The sequence below is a fragment of the Oncorhynchus tshawytscha genome, linkage group LG21, assembly GCF_018296145.1.
Source record: "Oncorhynchus tshawytscha isolate Ot180627B linkage group LG21, Otsh_v2.0, whole genome shotgun sequence".
Lineage (NCBI taxonomy): Eukaryota > Metazoa > Chordata > Actinopteri > Salmoniformes > Salmonidae > Oncorhynchus > Oncorhynchus tshawytscha.
The window spans coordinates 20348028-20366415 of record NC_056449.1 but is presented as its reverse complement, the minus strand read 5'-3'; the positions used below and the strand labels follow the sequence as shown (position 1 = coordinate 20366415).

Here is an 18388-nt window from a genome sequence, read left to right as displayed (position 1 = left end):
TGCGCACGTAAACCAATGCAATGGGATGAAAAGGAAGCCGCCAAGACGTTTCTGCTTATACAAATCAAAACAAACGGACAAGCCCATGATACCTGACACAAATACGATAAAATGCACTCATATGACCACTAGCCACCAAACGGCAAGTCCTTGACACTGTATAATTTAGCACATTATAAGCAAGGTAACTAACTGGCGCTTAAGTTTTGAATAACAAAAGTATGCATGACTGTAGCTAACTAGCTCAAGCCAACGTTAGCATGCCACCAACTAGCATAGTTTCTCACGATGCAATGTAACAAATCGATGCAATGTAGTTAAATCGTGAAGTTAAGAAACTGCTAGCCACCAACCAAACCAAAGGTTTTCTGAACATACTTGGACCCTGTCTTCACAAATGTTACTCTCGGGGTTTGTTTTCTGGGTTGTCACAAAACTCAAGCGTATTTTGATACCCTGGTAGTTGATAATACTGTAACGACCCTGGGTTTATAAGCGCGGAAATCGACTCTGCCGCACGAGCATGCTTTTGCGGCACAGTCGATAGCGCGCCGGACCTCAGGCTCGAAGGTCGAGGATACGTGTTTCATTACACTGGTGTCAGAAGTGGTCGGACCTTGCATCCACGACAGTGCGTGTGCTTGTCTGGTGAGCGCGTAAGACGTAGAGCCGCAAGCTAGCGCGAGGACTCGCTCTTTGAAAAGGAGGGAGTAGTGTAACGACCCTGGAAATCGAGTCTGCGGCACGAGCATGCTTTTACGGCACAGTCGATAGCGCGCCGGACCTCGGGCTCGAGGGTTCGAGACCTGCTCCCTGTTGTTTCATTACGATACATAGCCTAGGTAATTGTCTGAGATAGCTAGGTAACAATATTTTACTAATTAGCTACTACTTTACCCAAACAGGAAATGGCTTCAATAATCTTCGCAGAGAGAGAAAATGCCACCCTCCATACACCTGTGCTAAAGACGCGCCAGCGGTTGATATCTGCTCCAGGTAGTCTGCCCTAAACCTACTCACAATTGTCAATCATTGACCTGTTTGTCTACCTTATTAGAGTTCTCTGTGATGCTTCATAACCTACATTGGTTGAGTTAATTCCAATGAGAACTCGCATGCACTACCATCCTCTTGAAGACTCCGCTGACAGGAAAAAAGTTGCATGTTCCTTTAGTCTGGTCGTAAGGCTTTGGGGGTAGTGAACAAGATCACCTCAACTCCAACTGTAAATGGACAAAATAAACTCCTTGAGACACAGGTCAGAAACTCAATTTCACAAATCATGTTAGCCAGGTGATGTGCTTATATCTGTGTAGTGATCATAATGTTCTCATTATGAGTCATCTTGTGCTGGCAGGACTGGTATATCTTCCACAAATGCCATGTTTGCCTGAAGAGGACTTTGAAGTGCTCGAGACATACACACGCGTGTCTCCATTGAAGAACCTGCATAGGATTTGGGGTTAAATTCCATTGTGAGATTGTCAGTATATTGTCAGTCATATTTCAATTTCTCTCCTTTTTTTATGACAATTGCACTACGGAATTGGATGCCTTCCTTGGAACTATGAACGAGCTGACCATTGACCTGCCCCCAGAGATGAATGTATGAGTCTATAGCTTTGTACAGTTGAAAACTTAATCTGTATTTTAAAAAAAATATGAATAAAGTTTTAGCCTGAATAATTTTCTAGTGAGTTTAATTTTATTTTTGTCACATTGGCTGCCAGAAATCTAGGACACTTGCCATATGATCATGCTGAATGGATCCCTTGGTAGTCTCACAAGTCAGTGTTGCCTATACCTAATCAAGGCTAATCCTTTAGGATATGTGTGAGCAGTGCTGTCAGTGATTCCTTGCCTGGTCCAAGACCTGTCTGTGCTGCTGTCTTGTCAACTCCTATGGTAATTGTAATGCCCCAATGGCCATAGGAGTTGGCATGACTGCAGAAACAGATCTGGGGAAGAGACTGAGCATGAAAATACAAGCTAGATAATGTAATTGCATGTACTCTCTACCTGCATGTAGGCTACATGGTATAGTCCACACCTAACAGTAACTCCTTATCTCTGTGTATTAATAAGTGATGAATTGGGAGTGAGTCAACATGGTGACTGGCTGTATTTTTTTTCTAAGTTTTACTTCCCTCCCTTTGAGAAGTCCACTAGTGGTCACGTGTGCTTGAGGTTGTAGTGCTGTTGGTTTAATCACGAATTAGAATTGAACTTTGTCAGTTACTGTTGAGGCTAGGGGAGAGAGGAGGGAATAGGAAGTTAAAATTATTTAACATTTTTTTGGAGGGCGAACTTAAACTTTAAAATAGTTACAGAGAGGCTATCGGTGTAGAGGGGTGGTTGCTGTTGACAAAATAGGTTTCAGCTTGAATCGCTGGTTAAAGAGAAAGTTAAAATGACTCGCGCTAAGAGGATATACGTAAATGCTTCTTGGCACCAAGTAGACTGACTACAGGTGAGCGGAACTGTTATTTATGACCTATCCAATATAAAGAAAAACAGCATTTTTTACTTTGTTTACATGTGAGTCTACAAGAGATGTCACTAAACTGTCTGCTTATCACGATGTAGCCAATGTCTACAAGCCTGTGTAATTGGGCTACTGAAAACAGGAAAGGAAAGGTCTAATTTGGTTTTTAAACGAGCAATGAAGGATTTTTTTTAAAACATGTTTAAGTTTCACAAAAATGTAGGCTTATATGCTATAACTTTATTGGGGAGAAGTACGTCTACACTACCATTTTCTTATTTTCAAAGACCGAATAGAATTAAACGTTTTAGCCTATAACATGTTTGTTTTTTTACTAAATAATAAAATACAAAATGAGTGGCCTATAGGCTAATAAACATTTTGTTGTTTTTTCAGAGACAAGTATTGAAGGTCCAATGCGCAATGGAGACAAGCATTTCCTTGTTTAATGCTATCCAAAATACTTATCTAAATTGAGGAAACGAGAAAAGGCAACTAAGTCAGGCAACATGTATGACGGCACCAGCATCAGAGAGCCGACAGACAACTCGGTGACACATTTCCAACCCCTGCAAGACGGAGGCGCATTGGAGTCTGGATCTGAACAAACTAATAATGGGCAAGACTCCCATGTCAAGCAATCTGGACAGGCCAACGTCTTGGACCGCTTGTCTAGAGCTGGTGTGCGGGCATTCCCTGCCAGTGTCACTACTTATGCTTCGGCACGCAGATCAAGACTGCAGAGACAGCCAGAGGTGTGTGACACCAACAGTAGCTCATCCGAGAGAGGCTCGCTCACACCCGCCATGCGTAAAATATACTTGAAGGACTTATTTTTGAACTCGTCCGGTGGATTTGCAAGTGTTCGATCTTCGAAAGGTTCCGGTGCGTCTTCAAGGGAGATTGGTGAAGAGGTGGTGGAAGGTTGGGCTCTGTGCCCCATGGAGCATGCATGGATGTTGTCTGTTGTAGATGGAAACTATGAAACCATCATGGACTTTCTTTCCGAAGATTCTAGTCTACTAACCAGGAAAGATTTTGTCAGTGGGTTTACAGTGCTACACTGGTTAGCCAAAAGTGGCCAGGATGAGACACTAATACAATTGCTAAGGCATGCTGAAAAGGAGGGGATTCCAGTCAACGTGAATTTGAAGGGCAGTGGGGGGCTCACCCCGCTCCACGTAGCAGCTATGCACAGTCGATACATGGTAATTAAAATTCTAGTCGGTGCGTTCGGTGCCAATATCGATGCCATGGATTACAATGGAAGGAAAGCTTGGCAATATCTGAAGGGCAACGCTCCTGAGGAGATGAAGGAGCTTCTTGGCACTTGGGATGATGAGCACCGTAGCGTGGGTCAGCAGAACACTAACAACAGTGCCACACTAGTGCCCAAGTCAGAATTGAGTGATGAGGAGAGAGACGATCCAGTCTACTTTGATCGGACTCGAAGGAATGGCAGCTGGCGCGGCTCATTTAAAAAGTTGTTGGCTCCATTCTTGTCATTTGTGAACAAAAATTAAAGGTCAGATGGCCACATGTTTTCCCACGCGAAATCAAGCGTTTTCATCACGACTCATTGAGCACCGTTTGTAAAGACTTTTACGCACCCCAAGCCATGGGGAAAAAAAGATTATGGGTTGCAGTGGAAGTTTTACGTTCATCTTCAGAGTGTTCTGTATTCAACAATATTGACATTAAATACTTCTATTTGAAGCCATTCGCGCGTGCTCTTGTTTTCTACGCCGAAAGAGTTTAACACTAATTTTGACACTTCCTGCAAATTGTGTAAGCATAGGTATAGCAATTGCTACAGAACCAGATACATGTTATATTCTCAAATACAGCCTATCATTCTAAAAATGAACTTGTAAAGTAACAATTCTGCTTAGGATTTTATGGTCATTATAAAAACGAACACTAGCCTTCGCTTCAATTACACACTGGTTTATTTGGATTGAACATTTAGACTTGCGCCCATGTAAACCCGTTCCTAAATAAACTTTCAATAGTAATGTTTGTTTAAGTCCGAATCACTGCATAAGCCTCATTTAAGTGTAGTGCATTTGTAGTTTTTTTAGTGGACAAACATCATTGCGCCGGTAGAAAGGGCACCATTCTCCCCCTGGTGGCTAAAAGTAGAATAATCGGACCATTCCATAGTTTACATTTTGGTTTGAGCAAACGATTCTGAAGTGACAGGGTCACTAGCCAGTCATTTAGTCAACTTATCATATGCCCTGTGACCCTAGAGTGTAATGCCTTTCTATTATCAGATGTAGAGCTTTGCACTAATGCCCACGCTATCAAAGTAGGTAACACCAATGAAACACGGCTGGCAAATATTGGGTAAGCGACATTAACTGGAAGCGTTCTACATTTTCATACAAGCATTTCCTGAGTGAAGGATGTATTGCAGTTTCCCCAAACTCAGTCCTGAGGACCCTCGAGGGGAGCACAATTAGTTTTTTTGTCCCAACTAGTCATGAAGCTTTGACTCAGCAGTTTGGTGCTATGACAAAACTATATGTGCACCCCTTGGGGTCTGCAGGACAGTTTGGGAAACACTGATTTATTGAGTTTTGAAAACACTCACATGGCACAACCAAATCTAATTTATCACAAATCTTTAATTGTCAAACACAAGCATAACCAGAGTATCTGTACAAAAAGACCACTGTTCCAGATAGTATGGCTTCCCCTCCAGATCAGGGCCCAGCAGGTAGAAGATGCTGGAGATCTGAAGACCTGTGCATTTACAAGCCCAACTTGGTCCTCCTCCAGTGTCTCCTCTTGGAGTTGTACCTGGAACATTGAAACGATAATAGAACTACCAAGCAGTCTCCATGGTGGCATTAGTAAAAAATTGTATATTTAATCATTAAAGTTCCTTGGTATTAAGACAGGTTGTACTTAGGCTTGTCTAGCTGTTAACACTAGCTTGTTTCTATACAATAACTTGACATACATCCAATGAGTCATTTCCATATGCCCAAAAGCAAGGAAATGAGGTTGAGGTACAGCCAATAGATTACATCCACAATGGGGATGTCAGCCCCAATATGATTGAAAGACATTCAACCTTACTATTGGATAAGAACCACATTACTTCAGTAGACAGCTATGATACTTCTCCATTGCTCTACTAAAAGAGAATACGTCACAGGTGCTGTGAATTCCAAAGTGGATGGCACATTTAATCATTAACTGCTTTAAAATTTGACTAAATACATTAACACTTATTTTTAACTGCATTTTTGGTTAAGGGCTTGTAAGTAAGCATTTCACTGTAAGATCTACACCTTTTGTATTTGGCACGTGACAAATACAATTTGATATAGATTAGATTACTCTCAGCAGGATTAATGACACCACTGCCACTGAATGGAAGCACTGCAATTGCAGACCTGCTTTAGACCGACATTATCGTGCATTCAGCACCAGTTACACCGTAGAGGGAGGCTAGGCAGATAACACACATACCTGATCTTGTTGCCAGTCTTCATTCTGATCCACTGTGGAATTGGCCTGTTCTGCTTCTGCTTCTTGGCGAGAAAGCGTTTGATCCTGAAAGTCTTGTGGGACGACTGAAATGAAGAGATGAGCCATGTTAACTAGCTAAACCGGAATTTATTTCATCACGTGCCAGGCGTAACTGAAGTGTTTTTCTTGCTAAGCCTGCTAGCTAGCTTAGTGTTTTGCACTTATTTTACCGGTAGACGAGTGTAAGTAGAAACGTCACAATTTTGACATTACATTTATGAAAATATTGTTAGTGTGACAACTGTTACTGTAGGCAACTCTGCTTACATAACATGTCATTTTTCAGTAGAAACCGGCTTGGTTTACACTACACTAAAATGTACTTTTCTAAGGACTGAATACTGCTATCGGAGACAATATAAAGGCTTTCGGTGTGGCCGTAAAAAAACACTTTGCGAATGATATGAACAAGTACGCATTTCTCTTAACTAGACAAGGATGTTATAAGATTTCAACTTACCATTTCGTGTACAGTCCTTACACCACAATGGCGGATGCCGAAGAGAGAGAAGGAGGGGAAGCGGTGGCGATGTATGCAATCCGAACCAATCAGAGTGGAGAAGATTCTTGCGCTACGCGCCCACAGCGCCATCACGAGGATCCCTTCCGCATTGCACCATGACGTCTGTGTACCACTTGTAAAAAGTTCGGGTTGTGTTTTTTCTTTCTTGAAACTATTTACAGTACATACCAATATGGAGTAATGAATAAATCCCATACACAATTTAGAACAAAACATTATTTATTGCGGTCATTTGTCATTGTTTAGCAAGGCTACATCAATTATGAAAGAAACACAAAATGTTTATTCCAATTAGAATTTTGTTAACCATACAGTAGCATTGTTTACGTATGACGGGGAAGGCCACAAGTTAAGGTTAATAGTCACCCATTGGGGGTTCCATGTAGTCTCAAATCAAGGCATAGCTGTTTAATATGTACAATTAAATGGCTATTTCATTCTCCCGAATCGGTGAAATAACATAACTTAATATTGTATTATTGTTTTGTTACCTGTAGACTATTTCTGTTGCTTATTTGAAAAACTAGATATCAGTCTTGTATACGTGTTTGGTTTTGTCCCCATGACACTGTAGACGCGGATGCCTATTTCACTCCCTCAATATCCCCAGAATGAATCTAACATAACTTAAATTAATAACAAATTTTCAGAGTTTTTGCCGAGGATGTTTTAGTTGCGCGATTTTACATCTAAGGTGTTTGGTAGTATTTCTCAAGTTTAAAAAACTAACAAAATCCTCAAGGTGTTGTCTTACGTAAACAACGTTGGCGGTGCTGGGCAAGCCTCTCACTGTCGATGCTATTGGATAAAGCGCAATCACTGCAGCTGTTCACCCCATGTTAATGGGCAAATGGTCATCGTCAAATCAAAACACAAACCTTAATTTACCCGTTGTGACGCACGGATGTTCCAAACTCCGTTATAGACGAGACTGACTTTATGACCAAATGTATCCAATTTACACTTTGTCCATTTTGACACTAGAATAACAGTTTGACTCATATCGATGCCACATTGGCCATCTTCAAAGGGATTTGTTGCTTTTTAAAGGCAGTCGTTCCTTAAATGTACAGAGTATAAACCTAAAATATGCCTAAAAGTTAACAAAATAGATTTTAATAGATGCAACAGGATATCTTTAAATCAGTAATCTCCTATACTGTTCGAAAGTAGAGAATGTTCTATTGTACGTGATAAAAAGAGAATACACAACCAATCAGGGTGAAAGCCTATTCAATATAAGAACCATGCTTTGCAACTGTGTAGCACAGACTGTGTACCAATACTGTAGTAAGGTCACTTAAAATTCATGTGGTCCTAGAAAGCTTTGGCTTTGTCTCGTTGTACCCTATAAACAAACTCTCACAAACATTAAAAGGAAGTGCTAATTTTCCCTTGATTTTCTTCAGAAACAAAACTAAGAGGGGCACATTCAGGCACTGAGGGGGGCACCATGGTCACATCCCTGCCTCTGGTTGTGAGTGGGAGGATGGGATGTGGCTCTGCAAGATTATCATTGTAGGCGCCTCTCTGGCACCAGTTTGCTTGGCTCAGAGCAAATCTCTCTCCCTCTCCTCACTCGTTTTATCATTCTTTATTTGTGGTCATTTTTTTATCATTCATCTCCCTTCTCTTGGGATCTCTTGCTCTCACTCTCTGACTTTCTCTCCCCAGCATGAGATTCTCCTCCTCCTCCACCACCTCGAGCTCCTCGGTTCCTAGCACCTGGCTGGTAAAGCTGAATGGCAGGACGATCCTGATGCACAAGGGAACAACATGACTATGGTTAAGAGACAAAAAAAATTGACAAAGGTATTCAGGAATGTAATCGGGAGAAAATTGTATAAATATAATAAAAAGTATCCCGATTACCCCAAGTCAAAACATCAGGACAGAATTATTGATTGATACAGAAAAATTTAGATTTGACTACATTCCAACAAAGACTGAAGTTACTACCTTGTTTCTTAAACGATCTCTTTTAGCTTTCTCCTCCCTCAGGGTTTCTTCTGACTTTTTAGGCTTATCGGTATGGCTTGAAGTATGGCTTACAGAGTCTCCTGCATTCTCGCCCTTTCTCTTTTCCCAGACACGATCTCCTTTCTCCTTTTTCCCTTCGTCTTCTCGCTTTCTGTACGAGTTCTCTCCGTCGTGCCGTTCCCTCCTCCTTCGTCGATCCTCATCCTGTCGTCTGATGCGCTCCTTCTCTTTCTGCCGCCGTTCCCTCTCCCGGTCTCGTTCGCGGTCCCTGTATCTTTCTATGTCTCGCTCTCTGAAGTCTTTGTGTCCATCTCTATGTCCCTCTTTGTGTCCATCTTCATCAGTTCTGTGAAAGACAAACACATTAACATGAATACAATAAGCCTTAAGGATCGTACCCTTTTTTTCAATTTTTGCCTAAAATGAAATAGCCAAATCTAACGGCCTGTTGCTTCAGACCTGAAGCAAGGATATGCATATTCTTGATTCCATTTGAAAGGAAACACTGAAGTTTGTGGAAATGTGAAATTAATGTAGGAGAATAACACATTAGATCTGGTAAAAGATCATTCAAACATGCATTTTCTTTGTACCATCTTTCAAATGCAAGAGAAAGGCCATAATGTATTATTCCAGGCCAGGTGAAATTTCAATTTTGGCCACTAGATGGCAGTAGTGTATGTGAAAAGTTTTAGAGTGATCCAATGAATCATTTGATATCTGTTCAAAATGTTTTATCATGACTGCCAAAATGTGCCTAAAAGGTTCATTAATACATTTAAGTTCATAATTGTGCACCCTTCTCAAACAATAGCATGGTATTCTTTCACTGTAATAGCTACTTTAAATTGGACAGTGCCTTTAGCTTAAATTCTTGTTAATCTTTCTGCCCATATCAGATATGTCTATGTCCTGGAAATGTATTTTGTTACCTACAACCTTGTGCTAATCACATTAGCTCAACCGTTGTGCAGGGGGAGGGCGGGACCTATCCTGTAGAGGTTTTAAAGACCTGTAACATCTGTAAAATAAAAATGGCAGTGACAACTTACTTCCGTGATCCCCTATCCTCCCTGCTTTCATGGTTTTGGCGCTTCTTCATATCAGAACCCCCTGGAGCTCTGTCATCTTTCATCTTGTCCTTCTCAGGTTTCTTTGACTTCTCTTTAGGCTTATCCACATCCACGTCATCTCCCCGGTCTGGTTTTCTCAGGAGCTGAACAGAGACAAACGCATTACCAACATGAAAAAAGCAGTCTGTGTTATTCTGCTACAATCGCTTTGGGATCCCCTGTATCAACATGCAGTTGAGTAGTTTGAAAAGGATTCCTCCTTTCCTTACCTTGATTTTTGGCTCCTCCTTTGCCTGGTCTTTATCTTTCTCTGCAGTTTTGTCCCCTTTCTTAAACTTCTCGGCTTCTTTGCGCTTCCTCCTGTCCTCCTCCCTCCACTTCCGACGTTCCTCATCCCGCTGGCGCTTCCGTTCTAGCTCTCGTCTCCTCCTCTCTTCTTTCTTTTCCTCACGGATTCTCTGACCATCAGCAGTCAACGCCACATGAATAGTCTGTCCAGCCTCATATACTATGCAAGAGAAGCACAGCTAAAATACATAGATTCCAAACTGGCTATACATACCTGTTTGTTCTTCAAGAAGTCCAAGAGGGGAGTCGTTTTCTTAGCTAAAGGCGGAGAAAATAAGCAAAATCCTCCATTAAATACCCCTTTGGCAGACTACTTCATCTCACATTAACACTCATCTAGCGTGTTTCATCTGACTTGGGTTTCAACCAAATGGAAGCAGAAAATGTTTACCGCCATGTTTACATACCCACTAGCTCCTTTGTTTTAGCCTCGATTTCCTCCAGTAGAGTCTCAGGAGTGGATGTAAACTTTTCATCATCACCATTATAAATCTCCAGGAATTTCTTGTAGTCAGCATCTAATGAACAAACAGTGTCTCAGTGGGACATTACAGCTAGAGGATCTACACTGAACAAAAATAATAAAACGCAACAATTTCAAAGATTTGAATTGAGTTACAGTTCATAAGGAAATCAGTGAATTGAAATAAATCCATTAGGCCCTAATCTATGAATTTCACATGACTGGGAATACAGATACACATCTGTTGGTCACAGATACCATTTTTTTTTAAAAGGTAGGGGCGTAGATCAGAAAACAAGTCAGTATCTGGTGTGACCACCATTTGCCTCATGCTGCATGACATCTCCTTTGCATAGAGTTGATCAGGCTGATTGTGGCCTGTGGAATGTTGTACCACTCATCAATGGCTGTGCGAAGTTGCAAGATATTGGCAGGAACTGGAACACACTGTCGTACACGTCGATCCAGAGCATCCCAAAAATGCTCAATGGATGACATTGAGGATTCACCTATGAAATCACACTTCTCAAACGTGCCATTGAAGGTGAGAATTTGTCCACTGCGGATGGATACGATGCCGAACTGCAGTCAGGTAAGGACCCTGGTGAGGATGACGAGCACGCAGATGAGCTTCCCTGAGACAGTTTGACAACTTGTGCAGAAATTCTTCTGTTGTGCAAACACAGTTTCATCATCTATCCGGGTGGCTGGTCTCAGACGATCTCGCAGATGAAGAAACCGGATGTGAAGGTCATGCATGGGCTGGCGTGGTTAGCTTCTTGATATGCTACAACATCAGGTGGATGGATTATCTTGGCAAAGGAGAAATGCTCAGTAACGGGGATGTAAACAAATGTGTGCACAAAATATGAGCGAAATAAGTTGTGCGTGCGTGTATGGAACATTTCTGGGATCTTTTATTTCAGCCCATAAAAACATGGGAACACCACCTTACATGTTACATATATGTTTTTGTTCAGTGCATTTGGAAAGTATTCAGACCCTTTGACTTTTTCCACATTTTGTTACGTTACAGCCTTAGTCTAAAATTTAAGACATACATTTTTTCCTCACCAATCTACACACAATACCCCGTAATGACACACCAAAAACAGGTCTAGAAATTGTAGCAAATTAATATAAAACAGAAATATCACATTTACATAAGTATTCAGAACCTTTACTCAGTACTTTGTTGAAGCACCTTTGGCAGCGGCTTTGCACATCTGTATTTGGGGAGTTGCTCCCATTCTTCTCTGCAGATCCTCTCAAGCTCTAAGGTTGAACAGCTATTTTCAGGTCTCTCCAGAGATGTTCGATCTGGTTCAAGTCCAGGTTCTGGCTGGGTCACTCAAGGACTTGTCCCGAAGCCTGCATTGTCTTCGCTGTGTGCTTAGGGTCGTTGTGTTGGAAGGTGAATCTTCGCCCCAGTCTGAGATCCTGAGCGCTCTGGAGCAGGTTTTCATCAAGGATCTCTCTGTACTTTGCTCCGTTCATCTTTCTCTGCTCCCGAAAAACATCCCCACAGCATGATGCTGCCACCACCATAGGGATGGTGCCAGGTTTCCTCCAGACATGATGCTTGGCATTTAGGCCAAAGAGTACAATCTTGGTTTCATCAGACCAGAGAATCTTGTTTCTCATGGTCAGAGTCCTTTAGGTGCCTTTTGGCAAACTCCAAGCGGGCTGTCATGTGCCTTTTACTGAGGACTGGCTTCTGTCTGGCCACTCCACCATAAAGGCCTGATTGGTGGAGTGCTGCCGAGACGGAAGAACATTCCAGAAGGACAACCATCTCCACAGAGGAACTCTAGAGCTCTGTCAGAGTAACCATTGGGTTTTTGGTCACCTCCCTGACCAAGGCCCTTCTCCCACGATTGCTTTAGTAAGAGTCTTGATGGTTCCAAATTTCTTCCATTTAAGAATGATGAGGCCACTGTGTTCTTGGGGACCTTCAATTTTGTAGGAATTTTTGTACCCTTCCCCAGATCTGTGCCTCGACACAATCTTGTCTCTGAGCTCTACAGATAAATCCTTCAACCTCATGGCTTGGTTTTTGATCTGACATGCACTTCCAACTGTGGGACATTATGTAGACAGGTGTGTGCCTTTCTAAATCATGTCCAATCAATTGAATTTACCACAGGTGGACTCCAATCAAGTTGTTAAAACATCTCAAGGATGATCAATGGAAACAGGATGCACCTGAGCTCAAGTTCAAGTCTCATAGCAAAGGGTCTGAATACTTATGTATATAAGGTATTTGCAAACATTACTAAAAACCTGCTTTCGCTTTGTCATTATGGGGTATGGTGTGTTAATTACATATTTTTTTATTTTAACATATTTTAGAATAAGGCAGAAACATAACAAAAATGTGCCAGAGGTCAAGGGGTCTGTATCCAAATGCATTGTACATGGTGTGCAATTGCAGCCAACCATATAATGACTAATGTAACATTTTCACCTTCGTCGATTGTTCCACTTTTGGCATCCTTTTTCTTACTCCTTTTTTTGGCAATCTTTTGAAAAGGAGCAAATTCAACAATGGCTGGATACTCCTGCCCTGTTGAAAACAAAGGGGCAACACTAATACACAATTCACTTAGAAGTTGCTGCAATGTAGGCTTATATTGTGTGGTTCTTATTAGATGTCAATCTTTTTTTTCTTCTCCTTTTTTCCCCCCAATTTCATGGTATCCAATTGGTAGTTAGTCTTGTCCCATCGCTGCAACTCTCGTACAGACTCGGGAGAGTCGAAGGTCGAGAGCCGCGCATCCACCTAAACACAACCCAGCGGAGCCACACTGCTTCTTGACACAATGCCCGCTTAACCCAGAAGCCAGCCGCACCAATGTGTTGTATGGCAACACTGTGCACCTGGCGACAGTGTCAGCGTGCATTGCGCCCGGGCCGCCACAGGAGTAGCTAGTGCGCGATGGGACAAGAACCTCCACCTCCCCTAACCCAGACGACGCTGGGCCCCATGGGTCTCCCGGTCGTGGCCGGCTGCGACAGAGCCTGGACTGGAACCAGGATCTCTAGTGGCACAGCTGGCACTGCGATGCAGTACCTTAGAACACCGCGCCACTCGGGAGGCCTTAACCGTCAATCTTTTAATGAACTGAAATGAATCACACCTCTATTATCAATGAACACATATCCATCAAACCGGTCTCTGAAAAGGACAATATCTTCCTGATTCTTGAAGTTGATGTATGCTCTGGCGAAGACGTGGGGGTACATGCTGTACAGGAGAAAAGCTAAGTAAGTAACCAGGGTACCAAATATGTGATTCTGACAGACAATGGTAATCAACAACAGACTATATGCACCTGCTGTCATTGGAGAAAAATTCGAGGTAGTCCACTTCTGGAAGTGGCTGCAATTGATCCTCCAGTTCCTCCTTGGTTATGCTAGGAGGCAGACGTCGGATAATGATCTGTGGAAAAACAAGACACTCAAATGTTAACCAACTTATCAATTGAATATCCGAGCCCTCAAAGCCAGATGGTTAAAAGTATTAGTTAAGTTAACAGACTCACTAGCTAAATACACTGAACAAAAATATAAACGCAACACGTAAAGTGTTGGTATCATGTTTCATGAGCTGAAAAAGATCACAGAAATCATGATCATTACACAGGTGCACCTTGTGCTGGGGACAAAAGGCAACTAAAATGTGCAGATGTCACAACGCCACAGATTTCTCAAATTGAGGGAGCATGCAATTGGCATGCGACTGCAGGAATGTCCACCAGACTGTTGCCAGATAAATTAATATGAAATTCTCTACCATAAGCTGCCTCCAAAGTTGTTTTAGAGAATTTGGCATTTATGTCCAACCAGCCTCACAACCGCAGACCACGTGTATGGCGTTGTGTGGGCAATCGGTTTCATGTCAACGTTGTTAATAGTGCCCCATAATGGCGGTGGGGTTATGGTATGGGCAGGCATAAGTTACGGACAACAAACACAATTGCATTTTATTGATGGCAATCTTAATGCACAAAATACCGTTGGGAGATCGAGGCCCATAAGGTCTGTGTCCAACAAATACATATCTGTATTCCCAGTCATGTGCAATCCATTAGGGCCTAATGAATTCATTTAACTTCACCGATTTCCTCCTATGAACTGTAACTCAGGAAAATCAATGACATTGTTGCGTTTTTTTTGTTGTATAACATAAATACAGCTCTTCAATATGCAACATTCAAAAGCTAGCTAACGTTAACCAAGTTCAATTATAAAGGTTAATCACGCCTGCTCTACTAGCTAGCTAGCTTGCCAACAATACAGGAGTAGCTAGCCTAGTGAATTCCATGTAGCTAGCTAACGTTAGCGATTTGGCTTAGCTAGCTAATGTTGTTAGCTGGCGTACCTTCGTCATTGCTTCTTTCTTCTCCGGCTTTGGCTTCTCTGTTTTTTCAGTATCTTCGCATTTTATCTCCATAATTTTCTCAATCGGACGAGTGTTTTCCTTGTCCTCTTTCATCGTTATGCCATAAACCTGTTGCAATCAACAGCCCTGTATCAACTTTTTTTACTTGCTTGTTTGCTAACGATTGTTGATTGGCTTTTGGGAGACCAAAGATTATGGATATACGGACGAGATCTCTCTACGCCCATCTCTCTACGCCCTAACAATAGGAGCCGTTGTCCACAAAGCTGCACGACAGGCTATCTAGCTCCCGCCTATCCTTTCTTTGGATTGGTGGATAGAGCTCATTATTGTAATCATGCATTAATATTTGACGAGGGTTGTTGACGTCAACTGCCTGTATTCAATTGAAATGCGATTGCTACTAACCCCGTGACATGAATATGCATAGCCATTTTGAGACTTCTCCGATATAAATTGTTTTTCTCAATTTCCTGGATGTTACGTGTCCTACTTATACCAGTACACTCGTAACAACTTAAGCATTACGAAACTTATATTCGATCAAATAAACCTCACGAAGCAAATAAACCATTATTTTTTGCGGGGGTGGGCAAATTCGACACTCATTGACCTCCATTGAAACACTCCTTGGTTGGTGGGCGAAACATCGAAAAAAACGTCACCTGCTCCGAGGGAGACAGATTTTCCGCCGAGTTGGGCCTCTCTCTTCCGCTTCCTCAATGTGAAACTTCCGGAAGTGAACGGATGACCGTGAACTATTCAGGTTGGTCGACATTTTGTTAGCCTGTCTTAGCAAGTTAGCAAAATAAACTGTCGTATTTGGCGTGTCTGACAAATAAACGCCTTTGTCACTTGCGTCACCCACATTGCAGCTATGTGGTATGAAATTCTTCCCGGTCTCGGAGTCATGACTGTTTGTCTCATCCTTCCTGGGGTTTTCACTGCACAGATCCACAAACTCACCAACGGGGGGAAGGTGAGAGATATTTGCTTACCGATGTCTTGAGTGACAGCAATAGCTAGCTAGCCAAATGTGAAGTTTTGAACTGGTTGAAGTAATACCATTAGCTAGTTCTATATACTAAATTAGCTATGCTAACACTTCTTCTCTTTGACTTTTAGGAAAAGAGAATCGCCCGGGTTCCATATCAGTGGTATCTGATGGAGAGAGACAGACGTGTGTCAGGAGTGGATTTGTATTACAAATCGAAGGTAAACAGGCAATGAATTCACGTTTTTGCAATAACGAAGTACTGTAACGTTATATTACTAGTGTCTGTCAGGCATTGCTTAGGCCTACCTAAATCTTTCTCTTCTTTACAGGGACTTGAGAATATCCACTGATCCCAGATCTCACCTATGGAATGGATTTCTGTCAAGAATTCGTTGTACATTAAAAGTTATGTATTGTCTGAATTAACCAGTTTCTTTGTGTAGTTACTGCTGATTATGTTGAAAACCGTATGAAATAACACGTCAGGTTTACAGTTTTGAATGTATTCAATAGACAATTTGTAACTACTTTCTATGGCTCCTAAGGAATTGCTCATATTCACTGATATCAGGGGAGAACAGCTAATAATAATGGCTGGAGCGAATGGCATCAAACACATGCAAACCATGAATTTGATACCATTCCACTCCAGCCATTACCACAAGCTTCAACTAAGGTGCCACCAACCTCCTGTGACTGATATTCATAACATGTTATGTCTGTCTGATGTATGCAGATGTATGGTTCTAGATGACCCTAGTTGCTTGACTGGGCACGTACCAGGTCGTCTTTACTGCAGTCATGCTGCACATATATCGTGTGGTTCCTGAGATGTTAAACACTTGAAACGAATCACATTTAGTAATTTCAGAGCATAATGATATCTGAAAATATGTGTAACATGACTGCATCAACGATGGCCTGGAACACAGCCTATCATTGCATTCAAGGATTGGCCTGAGGATGCGTTCATAAATTCACTCTGGCTATCTACTCTGATTTCAGAGCGCTTTTGAGTGTGCTAGAGCACAGAATAACTGATGAATTTACAAACGCTCAACACCCGTTGAATATGGCTGGCGTCAGTAAACGTCGGCATTAAATTGTTGCCAGCAGTACCGTTACAGTCACCAGTGCTCTGGATAACATAAATACAACTTAACCAGCTCTGCTAGGGGTAGTCAACTCGTCAGTGAGATTTTCTCTAATTTGACTGGAAGTAGCTATCTAGCTAGACAGCTTGGATGCTTGACTGCTGTTGTGAGGTCAGAACGCTCGGCTCAACCCTACTCCTCCACCAGAGCGTCCAGTGCACACTCTGAACGCTCAGAGTGAAACGCTCTGAATAACAGACAATCTGACAACACTCTGAATTTACGAGCGCACTCTGAGTTGCAATCTTGCACTCCAGATTCCATTTACAAACTCACCCTAAGTAACCTGCTCCACAGACTCACTGATCTACAAATTGACCATACACTCAGCATTGTGCCATCTCTGTACATAAGAGACTGGTGGTATTGAATTTCAAGGACATAAGGCTGCACAAGCACATCGTGCCAAAGAATTACAATTCTTCCAGTCTAGACAGAATATTTGTATTGACCTACAACGTCATTTTAGAGAATTTGGCAATACGTCCAACCGGCCTTACAACCGCAGACCATGTGTAACCATGCCAGCCCAGGCCTTCCACATCCGGCTTCTTCACCTGCAGGATCGTCAGACCAGCCAGCCAGACAGCTGATGAAACTGAGGAGTATTTCTGTCTGTAATAAAGCCCTTTTGTCTGATTGGGTGGGCCTGGCTCCCAAGTGGGTGGGTCTATGCCCACCTATATTAGTTTATTTCAATATCCTTATATGAACAGTAACTCAGTAAAACTGTTGAAATTGTTGCATTTTGCATTTATATTTTTGTTCAGTATTTAATACATTTCCCAGAGAAAGATCCAACCTAATTTTAAACATCAACTAAATTGACCTATTGCATAAAGCCCCACTATTTTTAAATGATTTAGTAATTCTGAATATGTGATATTACATACACGTTTCCTACGTTAAACGTTACATAGGTAGAAGGTTCTGGGATGGATTGGATTTGATTTACAATGAGTGTACAAAACATTAGGAACACCTTACTCATTTTGAGTTGCGCCCCTATTTGCCCCCAGAACAGCCTCAATTCGTCGGGGCATGGACTCTACAAGGTGTTGAAAGCGTACCACAGGGATGCTGGCCCATGTTGACTCCAATGCCTCCCACAGTTGTGTCAAGTTGGCTGGATGTCCGTTGGGTGGCGGCCATATTCAACGGGTGTTGATACACTGTTGAGTGTGAAAAACCCATCAGCGTTGCAGTTCTTGACACGAAAACCAGTGCGGTTGGCACCTACTACCATTCCCCGTTCAAAGGCACAGCAATCTTTTGTCTTGCCCATGCACCCTCTGAATGGCACACATACACATTCCATAACTCAATTGTCTCAAGGCTTAAAAATCCTTCTTTAACCGGTCTCTTCCTCTACACACTGATTGAAGTGGAATTAACAAGTGACATCAATAAGTGATCA

The 18388-nt window shown here is 42.1% G+C and overlaps 4 protein-coding genes and 1 non-coding gene across 7 annotated transcripts; 2 read left to right on the top strand and 3 right to left on the bottom strand.

Annotated features, from left to right (window-relative positions):
* Positions 1-645: 645 nt before the first annotated feature.
* sowahd (sosondowah ankyrin repeat domain family d) lies at positions 646-4205 on the top strand. Of its 2 annotated transcripts, none has more exons than XM_024412764.2 (2): positions 646-996; positions 2882-4205. In XM_024412764.2, exon 2 carries the CDS (start codon positions 2995-2997, stop codon positions 4006-4008), a length of 1014 nt encoding a protein of 337 aa, XP_024268532.1. In that variant the 5' UTR covers positions 646-996; positions 2882-2994; the 3' UTR covers positions 4009-4205. The 2 variants fall into 2 exon arrangements, with proteins under 2 accessions (XP_024268532.1, XP_024268531.1); XM_024412763.2 differs by lacking the exon at positions 646-996 and adding an exon at positions 2198-2470.
* An 890-nt stretch (positions 4206-5095) lies between these two features.
* On the bottom strand, positions 5096-6645 carry rpl39 (ribosomal protein L39). Its single transcript, XM_024412765.2, has 3 exons — positions 6489-6645; positions 5969-6072; positions 5096-5290 (listed from the first exon to the last, which is right to left on the bottom strand). The coding sequence occupies exons 1-3, from the start codon at positions 6618-6620 to the stop codon at positions 5242-5244; spliced, it is 285 nt and encodes a 94-aa protein (XP_024268533.1). The 5' UTR covers positions 6621-6645; the 3' UTR covers positions 5096-5241.
* LOC112244916 lies at positions 5771-5899 on the bottom strand. The gene has a single exon (XR_002952658.1). It is a non-coding gene; the product is annotated as a small nucleolar RNA SNORA69 (small nucleolar RNA).
* Positions 6646-6752: 107 nt separating the features above from the next.
* upf3b (UPF3B regulator of nonsense mediated mRNA decay) lies at positions 6753-15092 on the bottom strand. Of its 2 annotated transcripts, XM_024412761.2 has the most exons (10): positions 14800-15092; positions 13751-13857; positions 13556-13662; positions 12883-12981; positions 10360-10470; positions 10167-10210; positions 9874-10062; positions 9584-9747; positions 8511-8877; positions 6753-8307 (listed from the first exon to the last, which is right to left on the bottom strand). In XM_024412761.2, the coding sequence occupies exons 1-10, from the start codon at positions 14911-14913 to the stop codon at positions 8167-8169; spliced, it is 1443 nt and encodes a 480-aa protein (XP_024268529.1). In that variant the 5' UTR covers positions 14914-15092; the 3' UTR covers positions 6753-8166. The 2 variants fall into 2 exon arrangements, with proteins under 2 accessions (XP_024268529.1, XP_024268530.1); XM_024412762.2 differs by lacking the exon at positions 12883-12981 and having other exon boundaries at positions 14800-15091.
* A 342-nt stretch (positions 15093-15434) lies between these two features.
* ndufa1 (NADH:ubiquinone oxidoreductase subunit A1) lies at positions 15435-16243 on the top strand. The gene is made up of 4 exons (XM_024382490.2): positions 15435-15586; positions 15696-15799; positions 15946-16035; positions 16147-16243. Exons 1-4 carry the CDS (start codon positions 15568-15570, stop codon positions 16165-16167), a joined length of 234 nt encoding a protein of 77 aa, XP_024238258.1. The 5' UTR covers positions 15435-15567; the 3' UTR covers positions 16168-16243.
* The last annotated feature ends 2145 nt before the right edge of the window (positions 16244-18388 follow it).

Coding starts and splice junctions, on each gene's coding strand:
- sowahd (XM_024412764.2), top strand. CDS start 2,995: ATGTATGACGGCACCAGCATCAGAGAGCCGACAGACAACTCGGTGACA.
- rpl39 (XM_024412765.2), bottom strand. CDS start 6,620: ATGGCGCTGTGGGCGCGTAGCGCAAGAATCTTCTCCACTCTGATTGGT. Junction 6,073..6,488: donor TAAGGACTGTACACGAAATG/GTAAGTTGAAAT, acceptor TCTTCATTTCAG/TCGTCCCACAAGACTTTCAG. Junction 5,291..5,968: donor AAGACTGGCAACAAGATCAG/GTATGTGTGTTA, acceptor TCAATGTTCCAG/GTACAACTCCAAGAGGAGAC.
- upf3b (XM_024412761.2), bottom strand. CDS start 14,913: ATGAAAGAGGACAAGGAAAACACTCGTCCGATTGAGAAAATTATGGAG. Junction 10,471..12,882: donor AAGTGGAACAATCGACGAAG/GTGAAAATGTTA, acceptor TTTGTTCATTAG/ATGCTGACTACAAGAAATTC. Junction 10,063..10,166: donor ACTTCTTGAAGAACAAACAG/GTATGTATAGCC, acceptor GCTGATGGTCAG/AGAATCCGTGAGGAAAAGAA.
- ndufa1 (XM_024382490.2), top strand. Junction 15,800..15,945: donor AACTCACCAACGGGGGGAAG/GTGAGAGATATT, acceptor TTTGACTTTTAG/GAAAAGAGAATCGCCCGGGT. Junction 16,036..16,146: donor ATTTGTATTACAAATCGAAG/GTAAACAGGCAA, acceptor TCTTCTTTACAG/GGACTTGAGAATATCCACTG.